The sequence below is a fragment of the Hakea prostrata genome, chromosome 9, assembly GCF_041222555.1.
Source record: "Hakea prostrata isolate BN-2017 chromosome 9, UWA_Hpros_2, whole genome shotgun sequence".
In the NCBI taxonomy this organism is placed as follows: Eukaryota; Viridiplantae; Streptophyta; class Magnoliopsida; order Proteales; family Proteaceae; genus Hakea; species Hakea prostrata.
Genome location: NC_142608.1, coordinates 64,026,586 through 64,039,200, shown reverse-complemented (window position 1 = coordinate 64,039,200; position 12,615 = coordinate 64,026,586). Strand labels below are relative to the sequence as shown.

Here is a 12,615-nt window from a genome sequence, read left to right as displayed (position 1 = left end):
AAACCGTTCTGAGAAGATAATGTCTTTGGACAGGAAGTTCAGGAGAATGGACTTTCCTTGTAAAGCATTGACAGGAGTTCAGTTTCCCTAGCTGTTGGTGCTCGTGGTCTTACTGGCCATCTTGATGGGACTTCTACAAAACCTTCCACACCTGGTCTGCAACTTTCCAAGTGGTATACAGATGAATGCTTGGTCATGGGTTTTCCTCATCAACTCCATTGAATCTAGCATAGCAGAGAGTTATCTCCTCCTTCCTAATGCGGCAACTATTTGGAAAGTTACTAAAGATACATACTCCAGAGTTGGCAATGATGCACAGTGCTTTGAAATTAGACGGAAAATCAATCAGTTACAGCAGAAGGACCTTCCTCTTTCTCAGTACTATAACACTCTTCGGGGATATTACCAGACTTTAGATTTCTATTGGAAGTTTACACCAAAGAATGCTGAAGATACTATCGCCTATCACCAATGGGAAGATAAACAGAGAGTTTATGATTTTTTGGCAGGATTGAATATAGAATTTGAGATCAAAGATATGGGAAAACTAGGATAATTCCTAGGTTTAGAGTCGGCATATTCTACTGGTGGTGTATCTCTATCCCAGAGGAAGTATACATTGGATCTTCTTGAGGAAACTGGAATGCTAGGATGTAAGCCTGCTGAGACTCCTATTGAGCCTAATCTACACTTGAAGGCAAAGGAAGGAGAACCAATTGACAAGATAAGGTATCAAAAATTAGTGGAAAAGTTGATCTATCTATCTCACACTAGACCTGACATCACATTTGCAGTTAGTCTTGTTAGCCAGTATATGCATGATCTCTATTCCTCACATTTGGATGTAGTATATCGGATCTTGAGATACTCGAAGACTACTCCAGGAAAAGGAATTTTAATTTCAGCTCATGGACATTTGAAGATTGAGGCATATACAGATGCAGATTGGGCAGGATGTCCAGATGATAGGAGGTCTACCTTTGGGTATTGTGTATATGTGGGAGGTAACCTTGTGACTTGGAGAAGCAAGAAATAGGTTGTAGTTGCGCAGTCCAATGTCGAGGCCGAGTTTAGGGCGATTGCTCAAGGCATTTGTGAGGTACTATGGCTTAAAGGGCTGCTTCAAGAGGTTGGGACAAATTTGGAAGTTCCTATACAGTTATACTCAGATAGTAAGTCAGCAATCAGCATAACTCATAACCCAGTAAAGCATGATAGGACTAAGCATGTGGAGATTGACAGACATTTCATCAAAGAGAAGCTTGAGGCTGGGCTGATCCATATCACCTTTGTTACTTCAAACGAGCAACGGGCTGATGTACTCACAAAGAGCTTGAGTACGAAGATATTCAATTACATTATGAGCAAGTTAGGCATAATAAATATCTATGTTCAAACTTGAGGGGGAGTGTTGACAACATAGACTGAGGTTTCCTAATTAGAATAGGATTATGTTTCCTCATAAGTCTAGAGTTTTATTTTTATATTTCATTTTCCTACTTAATATAGGACTTAACTAGGTTGTAACTATAAATACCCTATTGGAGTCTTGTGAATAATATACTTTTAAAGGAGCAATTCCTCACATTACAACAGTTCTCCAGTGACAATAACCTCTCTGCTATGAGTTCCATGGTTTAACTGCTCAGAGCCCTCATTTCCTGCATCTCTTCTCTCTCCTGATGGGTTTCAGAATTAGTAAAGCAGATTAGGAGGTCCCCTATCATGGTTTGCTCATTGGTTTAGGTCGTTAGTTATTATTGTCCTTGTCTAGGTGAATTCCTATTAAGGTTTAGGCTTAACTACGTAAGAGTCATACTTGGGTTATATTTCCTTTGGTAATTCTCTTAGGTATATTATAAACAGGTGTGCTGGTTGGTATGGTAGTACCCACACAAACCTTTCCTCCCATTTTTCTCTCAATCTCTCTTTCTTTTTCTCTCTTCACTTTACTTGACATTCATTAATGGTTGCAAAATTTAAGATTAGTTACAGATAAAGTAACACCCAGTTTTAGATAGAAACGAAGCTAAGACAACAGAAATGCAATTATAGTAAAGCTTGAAAACAGGAAACTAAAAGCAAGAAAATGAATTAGTTTATCCGACCCACTTGTACATACCTCCTTTAACCCTGGCTTCGAGCTCCTTGTGTTGTAAGAGCTTCTTTCGGTATTCATTGATTGCAGCCTTGCGACGAGCGTCTTCTCCCTCCATCTCTCCGAAACAAGTAGAGTTCTAGACTATTTGCATTCAAAATCAAACAAATTTTATATCACAGCTGTCATAGCTTGAGATCTCAACCATCAATTGCCAACTCATATATACATACATATTAACATACCAAATGAAGCTCCAACTTTGTACTGCTATAGAGAAGGAAAAGAAAGGCCTGATTTTCATTCATACCTGATGGAGGATATACAGGGGCAGCTCCTACTAGCCTTAGCCCAGGCCAGGTTACATACTACAAGAGATATCATCTCAGCACAAGCCAAACCCTTCTAGCCCTGATTTAGTTTTTATTTCAGCTATTTCAGTAAAATTAGTTTTATTTTAGTCTATTGATAAGAGCAGATTTTCATTTTTATTTTGCATGTTTTTCAGTTCTCATTATTATTAGTGGTGTAGTGGACAGACACACCCACCCACAGTATGTTATTTAAACATACTATTGCAGCCTCTTTTGAGGAAGATTAATTAAAGCTTGACCTTACTGCATGCATGGCCACTCCTCTCACCCCATCCCTCCTCTTCTTCTTATTCTCCTTTTTATGCGATTTCTCTTCTCGCTCCCCCAACAACTCTAAATTCTTCTGAGGTCTCCTGATGTAAACAGGATTGGCAACCATAAGGCACGACAGATTTAAGCCCCAAAAGGTGCACCCGTTGGCTGGCCAAACCATATGAGGGGCAAAAGTGATATTTCGCCCCACCCCCTTGGAGTCCCAAAAGGGTCCATTTTAGTTCAGAATAATTTTAGGGTCCAACATCTACTATTTGTTTTTTGATTGGACAAGTGGCTAAAGTCCCAGTCTGGTGGGGAGTCCCAGTTAGAGAGGGGATCTCCCTAGTTGTACTCCACTTTCTACGAGGAGTCTAGATCTACTTTTTGTTTTGAGTTTGGAGTCCTTAGTTAACAAATTATTAAAGAGTCTTTGTCCAAGGAGTCCCAGTTGGAATCCAACTTTCAAGTGGGATTCCTTCTAGAAGTTGATCATTTATTTTGCAAGTTATCTTTGTTCAGGAGTTCTCTTGAAGACTCTTTTTCTAGTTGTTTGAGAATCCTTTTAAAAGCTGTTGAGTTGTAATTGGATTCCATAAGTTGAGTCAAGTAGGTTTCCTAAGTTGAGTCTACTTGGTTTCCCTCAATTGGAAGGCTATAAAAAGCGCCCACCTCATTGTAAGCAAATCAGTTTTGGATACTGAATAAAAAATCAGACTTGGAGTAGCGGGGAACAAAGCCCACGACCTCGGTGTTTTTCTCTCAATTCTCAAGTCCTTCATCTTCTCCGAAGCCTGCAGCAGCATAGAAGAATCCAGTTTTCTACAAGTATTGCATTCCCAACCCCATCCCTAGCCTTCCCTCTTCTCCCCCCTTCCATCACGCCCTTCTTTTTGTTTTTTTTGAATTTTCTGATCTTTTTTTAACCCAAATTTCAAATTCAGATCTACACCAATTTAACCGTTAGATCTGTCCCAAACTTTAGGAACTTCATCCCCCCCAACCCTAGTGACCTTAGCATCCTATTTGACCCCATTCTGACGGTCTTATTTCAAGAAACAACTATTTTCTTGAATTTTTGTACTTCCCAATACCCTAACAGAAAGAACCTTAATATCTTTTAGTTTAGCCATTCAGACCCCCACCAAACATGGAGATCACATGGCACATCCCTATCTTATTACCTACTTGGGGGATCATATCCCAAGTTATTACCTACACTCCCTCCAAGTTTCAACCCACTCTGACAACTATAAGGCTTCCATCTCAAGGAATTTATCCCATATCTCCTATGGGATGAGTTATGTACCATCAGGATCCTAATTATCATCATACAGCATATTATACTTGACCGCAAAACATTAACCTCACCTTTCCCCTAGGAAATCATCCCTTCACAACCCATGTCTCATAAAGGACCCATATCCCCTAAATTCTGAAAACCCTAGAACCTTCAAGTCAGCTCTAAACCTACAACCACAGGGTATAATGGAGCAATACGCGCTGCTGTCCATTAAATTTGGCTAACCCAAAATAGCAAGGTTAAACAGCTCCCTGCGGGTTCTCCAAAAGAGGATCCTAAAGACTAGCACAAACCCTGGGTTACATCATCTACTCCCTTCCCCCTTCATTGTCTTCTTCATTTTGCTGCCCCCCCCCCCCCCCAAACAAAAAAAGAGAGAGAGAGAGAGAGAAAGAAATACCATTTCTCACTTCCCTCAAGCTTAAGGTTCAAGCTATCATTACATCTAGACACAAAGGATATTCATAAGCAAAACAAATTGGACAATTTGTTTAAAAGCAGCAACTACAGATAGGCATGGTTCAAGGTCTCAAACACAAGGCTCCACTCACTACCCCAGAAACTGAGTGAGGGAGACAACTCACCGAGTTGGTGCACTTGTCTTCCTTTGGCCAATTTGAATAGTCAATTTAGAGGGGTTGTCCATAGGGAAGGGGCTGAAAATTTTTGAACATAATGGCACAAACAAATTTATTAAGAAAATGTTTAAAATAGAGATTGAATTTGGGCCACAAGTTGTAACTATTACAAAACAACAACAATAGTCGCCACATCCCCGCCAATCCCAATTGTATCCTTTGTTGAAACGGTATTGGGGACCTTGACCACCTTTTCTTCACCTGTCCCTTCTCCAGTTCCATCTGGAGTTTAGCCCTTGCTTCCATTTGGCCGAGATCGAGGCGGTCTTTTGGTTTCGCCCGAGATTGAAAATGGATCCTAAGAATGTTCTCTGGCTCCACGATTTGCGATCATGCAGGTAAGCTCGTCTTTGCTGCTACTGTTCACCACTTATGGTGGGAGCACAACATAAGGAGATGGACTTCCAAATCCTGTTCCCGTAGCTTGATTTGGAATGCCATCTATTTTGATGTTTCTTCGAGACTTATTTTTATGCCCCATCCCTCTGTTTCTGATTCTCCAAGGAATATGTTGATTGTTAGTTCCTGGAGTCTTAGTTCTTCTCTCTAGTCGTCATCTTGACTGGTTGTTCCCCCCCTAGATTTCCCCTTTATTTTCTCTTTGTATCTCTCTTTGGCCATGGTTTTTTAATATATTTATTTATTCATCCCACAAAAAATAAAAAACAACAACAAAAAGAATAAGCCTTGTCCCAACTAAATGGGGTCAGCTACATGGATTCTTGCCTTCCAATCAATTCAATTTGAGGTCATGCTAGATACAAGGCCTAAGCTATGCATATCCTTTCTCACCACTTCTCTTAAGGTTATCTTAAGTCTACCCCTAGCTCTTCTAGTCCCTTCAATTTGGATTATATCCATTCTCCGTATATGTGCATTTATAGGTCTCCATTGAATGTGGTCGTGCCACCTTAAACGACTTTCTCGAAGCTTATCATAAATTGTAACTATTACAACGAACAAAAAATGCAAATTACCCAATGCTACACATGATTTAGTCATAAAAAGTAACCAAATAATCTTCAATTAAACATTTAAAATGTTCAAATTACATTCTCATAGATGTGCTTCAAAGTAGCAATCATCTGTGCGTTTCCTTCGCCCCATTAGCTGGGCCAACATTTGTAGACCCAAATCTGAAGGGGGTCTTGGAATCCGCAGAATCCAAGAAGTCAATTCTGCTGCGTTGCTCAAACTCATTTGGAAAATTGTCACTAACCATGACTCTATCTGGGTTAAATGGGTTCAATCTTATCTTCTCAAATCTGACTCTTTCTGGACTGCCCCTATTCCTCCTAATCCTTCCTGGTCATGGAGGAAATTGCTTCTCCTCAGACCTCATGCTCTCCCTGCCATCACCATCCAGATCTCCTCTGGTTCCTCTACTTCTTTCTGGCTAGATCCTTGGCATCCGATGGGTATTCTTCTCAATCTCTTTTCTCCCCGCACGGTCTATGAGACTCGCATTCCCAAAAATACCCGCCTTTCACATTTTATCTCTAGTGGTTCCTGGGTCCTTCCCCCTCACCATTGTCTCACGCAAGTTTGGAACTCTCTCCCCCCTATCCTTTCCCTTCCCCACGAGAGAGTTATTTGGATCCCCTCTTCTTCCAAAATATTCACCACTCAGTCTGCTTGGAATTTGTTTCGTTCCCCCTCCCCTCCCCCCCTATGGCCCCCATTGGTTTGGTTCAAAGGTCATATTCCTCGCCACTCTCTTACCCTTTGGAGAGCCCTAAACACTGCCTTACCAACCCAGTCATTCCTTGCTTCCCGCCACATCCCTGTGAACCTAAATTGCATTCTTTGCTGGAATAGCTCTGAGGACATCGAACATTTGTTTTTTTCTTGCCCTTTCTCCAGTGCTCTTTGGAGAAAAGCCCTTAACTTCATTTGGCCCCGTTGTCGTCGATCATTTGGGTTTATTAGGTACTGGTCTTGGGTTTTAAGTAACTTCTCAGGTACCTCTATCTGTGACCGAATAGGCAGGCTTGTTTTTGGGGCTTCAGTCCACCATCTGTGGTGGGAGCGAAACCTTCGGCGCTGGACTTCTAAATCCCGATCCATTGATGCTATTTGGAATGCTATTTATTTTGATGTATCCTCTAAAATTTCTGCTTTTCCCTCCCCCCCGGTTGTTGACTCCTCAAGGAACAGACTCATTGTTGTTGCCTGGGGCCTCAACTCCCAAATCCATTCTCCCCCTTGATCCTTTGCCCGTGGATCTTTCTTTGTATTTGTTCTCGTCTTTTAATTGATTAATTATTCATCCAAAAAAAAAAGTAGCAATCATCTGCAGCAGCAACTTGATGTGAAATCCCACCGCCACCGCCACCCCCACGAGGGCCCCCAAGGGCTGAAATAGGGCCTAGGGTTGCTGCCCAGCACCCTACACCCAGCCCAGCAGCGTGGATAAATTTGCAGCACATGGGCATTACGGTCTTTTGGACAGCCCAAGTCAAGTCCAATTCGATTTAGTTAGATTCAGACTATCATTGGGAGTCCAGTCCTACTTAATTTTGTAATTTGAGTCAGCCATGACAAGTTAAGAGTCCTAGTCTGGTAGGAGTCCTAATAAAATCAGAAGGTCTTTGATTTGGTTTCATAGCTGAGTACTATTAAGAGTTCTTTAATAAAAAGCTATAAATACAGCCAATTGCTTGCAACTAAAATAGTTTTTGAATGAATAAAAACACTGTCAAGGAGTTACAGCAAAGGGAGAGAGTTTGATTGAGTTGCCTATGGTTTCTAACTGTAGCGAAACTCTGCGGCAGCTGTGTGGTGTTCTTCTTCAGCAAGCATCCACTCACATACCTTCTTCAACAAGTGATCACCCTCCCTTCCCCATCTCCTAACCCCCATCACAGCCCTAAAATTTCCCCCTGCTCTCTCCTGCATCCTCTCTTCCTCCCCAAACCCTAATTTTCTAAGCTCACCCAATCCCCTCCGCCAAATTCTGATCCCCTTTAGAATCTTCATCCCCTCACGCTGTCCTGCATCGACCCCAAGTAGCAGGCCCTATACCTTCTTCAGAAACCCAGAAGCTGAAAACCTCACTCTCCTAAACCCTAGAATTTCTGGACTTCAAATCTGAAACCAAAAACTGCCAGTTTCAGGTTTATATTTCATTAACCCAAGTCCAGAAACCCTATACGAACCTAGTCTTTCTCCCCTACAAGCCTAAACAACCCTAAACAGCCCCTAATTCCCTAACCGCAGGGTTTGAGGAAACTCTAATTTGACCTGTTGATTTGTTAATTGATTATGTAATCCACCCTCATCTTCAAGGCAACATCAGAGTGGTATCAGAGCCATGGATGAATCAGCAAGAGCAGAGCTTTGGAGAATATAGAGAAAACTCCAACAGATGTTCTAGCACAAAGCACAAGCCCTGACAACTAAGGTGGCCAAATTAAGCAACCACACAAAGAAGAAGAATTACCTACTCCTCGGGTGATTTGGGATTCCACCAACAAAGCAACAAACAGGGTTGAGCTTGCTTATTGTACCTTTACTGATATTGAATTATTGAATAAACCCGAGATTTTTTTTCTAATTTCTTCCTTATTTATTCCAATCCACCTTTTTTTAATTCTATTTATATAGATTATATATGTAGTGCCAATCCAACACAAGTCTTTAAATGAATTTCAATTGCTTTTTGTTTTTTCAATTATATTCTTTTCTCAATATTCAGATTGACAGTAGTGTATCAAAGAAATATAATTTGATCGGGGATATATAGATCCATTTATCCCCATCTCATATTCATAAGTTTAGTTTTTTATTTTACATGATTAAATCATTCAAATGATGGATACGTTGGATTCAATATGAGACACTCTTTCGGCTGACCTAGCCTCCTCCGTCCCTCGGGACCAACAAGGGGTAGTACAGGCAACCACACAAAGAAAAAGAATTACCTACTCATCTACGTGTGAATTCTCAGATAGTTACCCCCGGCGAAAGAGAAACTAGTGGGAGTCATAGGCACAGAGAAGTCTATCCTCAAGGGGGTTATAGAGAAGAAAGAGGAAGGAATGTCACGCCAAGGAATCCAAGTACGACAACCCCATGCATGATAGATATGAAGGTATATGAAAGACCTCCCGAGGAAGACCCCATCAAAATCCAGTCACTCTAGAAGAACACATCAGATCCTATTTCAATGGAGGACAGGACCAAAGAAAATCTGTAGATCAACACAAAGTCGAGCTCAAACTCAAAGAGTTCAGAGGTTCTCTTGATCCCCAGGTATTTAATGATTGGAAGGCTGGCCTAGATGATTACTTTGACTGCTATGATCTGTTGGAATATAGAAAGATGAGGTTGGCCCAAGCTAAGCTAGTAGGTGCTGCCAGGGACTGGTGGAGCGATGAGCATAACTGGAAAGGAGCCATACTATGAAGGCAAGCGAGCTTACTACATGGAACCAGACGAGCAGGAAATTGATAGAAAGACATCTGCTTGAGAACTACAAAATCAGGTTACAGAAGCAGTTCGACACTCTAAAGCAAGGTAATATGCCTGTTGCTGATTATATACAACTGTTTAATTCCCTAGCATCTAGAACCAGGACTAAGTAGAGCGAACTTCAGACTATGACCGCACTTAAATTTGGTAAAAAATACGAGATCCAGATGGCTGTTGGAGTTACTGATGTACAGGACCTTCGGGACCTATATGATAAAGCCCTATGAGTTGAAACCTTGTTGACCAGAGGAGAAACAATACTCAAAGCTCTAACAACAGGAAGGATCCATCCCCCTCTAAACACTCACCATCTCCACAATTCCTCCAAGAGGAGTCAATCCTCCCAAAACAGACTACAAGGGAAGGATCCCCAACAACACTAGCAACTCTGGAGAATTTTTCTTGTCATGAGAAGGGTCACCATGCCAAAGAGGGCCCTCAAAGAAGGGGAGACACTATCTTCGATGCCAACCAACAAACTCCTGAGGAAGAAGTTCTTTGCCCTCCACTAGAAGCAGATCCAGAAGACAAGTATGATGAAGTGTACCTAGAGCAAGATCTTCACACGAATGTTATGTCCAAGATCTTGGTGGCAGAACCTGAAAGAGAAGATTAGAGAAGGAGCTGTATTTTCTATAGTCTATACCAAGCATAAGGCAGGAGAGCATCTGCCTCAAATAATAGTAGACAGTAGTAGGTAGTAGCAGTGTCAACGTGGCTTCAGAAAATTTTGTCAAAAAGACAAGCCTCACGACTGAGAAGCATCCCTAACCCTACAAAGTGCCTCTCCTTCAACAGCATCAGGCTAGAATTGTCCTCAGATGTTTAGTACCCCATCAGCCTACATTCCTACTCCAAAGAAATTGGTGTGATATCATTCCCATGAAGCTGACGGATATCATCCTTGGGAGGCAATGGTTGTATGACAACGACGTCACCATCACAAGTAGGGAAAATAATTGTGTATTTGACCACAGGCCAAAAAACTGTAGTCCTAATTCTGAATCAGCCAAAAGAAGCTAAGAAGAAACAAAGTCTCTGGACAATTCAAAGAAATCCTAACATAAAACAACAGCTCTGGGTGGACCCACAAAAGAAAACAGAAGGAAATTCAAGGCATAAGTTGTGACTACCTCCATTCACAAGCTCCCCATTGAAGACTTCAAGAAAATTGATCCAGGATCATATGAAAGGCAGCGAGATTCCACCCACTCATCAGCGATGAATGTTCTCAAGAAGGGAAAGCAGATGTGAAATCCCACTACCACCCCCAGGAGGGCCCCCAAGGGCCAAAATAGGGGCTGAGGTAGCGGCCCAGCACCTTATGGCTCAGAGCAATAGTGTGGAAAATTTTGCAGCGCTGGATCATTTTGGTCTTTTGGACAGCCCAAGTCAAGTCCAATTTGATTTAGTTGAATTCAAACTTATATCAAGAGTCTAGTCCTACTCTTATTTTGAAATCTAAGTCAACCCATGACAAGTTAAGTAATAGACCTAATCTAGTTAGGAGTCTGACGGGGACATCACATGTCCACCCATCATTCACTACTACCAGAGACATAAGGGGCCACCTCGAAACCTTTCAGCTTGGTTCAGCAATGATTTTTTGAGAAGATCTACTAGCCACTTAATATGTAGAGGGTCACCTGGACCCTTAGGACCATGGTCCACATTTTTTTGTCACATTGGTTCATATCTTTGGGTTATTTCATTGAAAGGGTATTCTAGGGATAGTATCTATATTTTGCTAAGGGTTCTTTTTTATTATCTACGCAACATGAGGGCATCACTGAACACATGAATTAGATGAAAAAAAGAAAAGAAGAAAATCCAGCGGCAGCCTTGAAGAACTTCTGCCAATCTCTCTCCTCTCACGTGGAGCAGCATTCTTCCCCCCCGCTTGGTAAGCTTTCTTCCCTCCTGTGTCCATTATTTCATACCACAATAATCCCCCTCCCCATCCTCTTCTAAGTCCTACATTTTTTATTTTTTTTTTGCATGAATCCTTTTCTCTCTTCCCCAATAGTTTCTTCTCAGCCCCCAGACCCTTACAGCAGGAACTCTCTTTTTTGGCCATTGGTTTCCTTTCTTTTCTTCTCTCCCTTCTTTTATTTTATCTTTGTTGTCTTCTTCTTACAGTAGCCCTCCTTGCTAGCCACCTCTTTTTTTGTCTTCCTTCTCTATGGCAACAATTTTTTGTTTTGTTCAAGATTGAAGAAACACTAAGGTCCAAAGTCAAATTAAGCATAGTTCCTTGCTGTGGCTGAGTAGACAACCTTCTATTACTCCATCTCCACGTGATCCAAGCACCTACAAAACTCCCATCTAGGTAACTGTAACCTATACCCTATCCCCCTTTCAAACCACCTTCTTTTCTATTCTCTTCTTTTTTCTCCCCCCCCCCCCCCCCCGAAGAGCTCCCAATACACCCAACAGGTCGAATCTATGCCAATCCAACCATTGGAATAGACTATAACTTAGACTTCCCTAAACCCTAGCCATTTGAGTATGTTCACTAGAGATCCTGTTGTTGGCCCTTGGTTGAACATCTTCAATCTAAGGCTATACCAAACTGGTATATCTGTCACACATTCAACCAGATATAGCTCACTTTGTGAGTCTTGTGACTTTATGCTCATTTTGTGAGTTCACACTGAATTCCTTTTGATATGTCATACCAAGTTTTGGATACTTGAAGTCAGACATAGGAAAACAGGTTCTTTTCTCTCCTCATGATCACCACCTACATGTGGAGGCCTTCAAAACACTGATTTGGCAAGTTCTCCAGATGACAGAAGGTCTACTTCTGGGTATTGGTTCTGTTGTTGGAGAAAATCTTGTAACCTAATGCAACAAGATCCATGTTGTGGTTGCTCAATCCAGCACCAAGGGAAAACTCCAAGCTATGGCACATGGGATAGATGAGTTGTTATGACTCAGAGGTCTTTTTCAAGATCTTAGTGCCAGCTCCAGTTCTCCCGCACTGATGTACTGTGATGGCAAATGTGTTATTAATGTTACCGACAACCCTGTTAGGCATGATAAAACAAAGCATTTAGAAATTAATTGTCATTTCATCAAAGAGAAGCATAACCAAGGATTCATTTGTAACTCATTGTTCAGCCTAGTGATCAATTTGATGATGCCTTCTGATGAGCACACTTATGTGTGACATCTTAGGCCATAAAGATGCATTTGACACACTTAAAGTGGAGCCACCTTTGGTTTTATGTTGTTTTTGCAGATTTTAGGATTTTTTTAGACCTAAGTGAATATTTGGAGTTTTCGGGTACGATGCACGTAAAGAGGTCCAATTCAATTTCTCAATTATAAAGAGGGCCTAATTTCGAGCATGATGGGCCAAGAGTGGATCGACAAGCGATTATGGGCCAACTCCAAGAATATCTTGGAAATAAAGAAGCCAATTTTGATCAACGGCTGAGATTATTTAGAATTTCATTTTATTTTATTTTATTT

At 41.3% G+C, this 12,615-nt stretch overlaps 1 protein-coding gene across 2 annotated transcripts in view; it reads right to left on the bottom strand.

Annotated features, from left to right (window-relative positions):
- LOC149006084 (26S proteasome regulatory subunit S10B homolog B-like) overlaps positions 1–12,615 on the bottom strand; it is a 43,662-nt gene that overhangs the window by 24,763 nt on the left and 6,284 nt on the right. The window contains exon 2 of one of the 2 annotated variants that reach the window (XM_089168076.1): positions 2,123–2,237. In XM_089168076.1, the coding sequence (XP_089024202.1) occupies positions 2,123–2,216 (94 nt within the window). In that variant the 5' untranslated portion in view covers positions 2,217–2,237. Of the gene's footprint in view, positions 1–2,122; positions 2,243–12,615 lie in introns of both variants that reach the window. The other variant, XM_089168075.1, reaches the window with a different exon arrangement.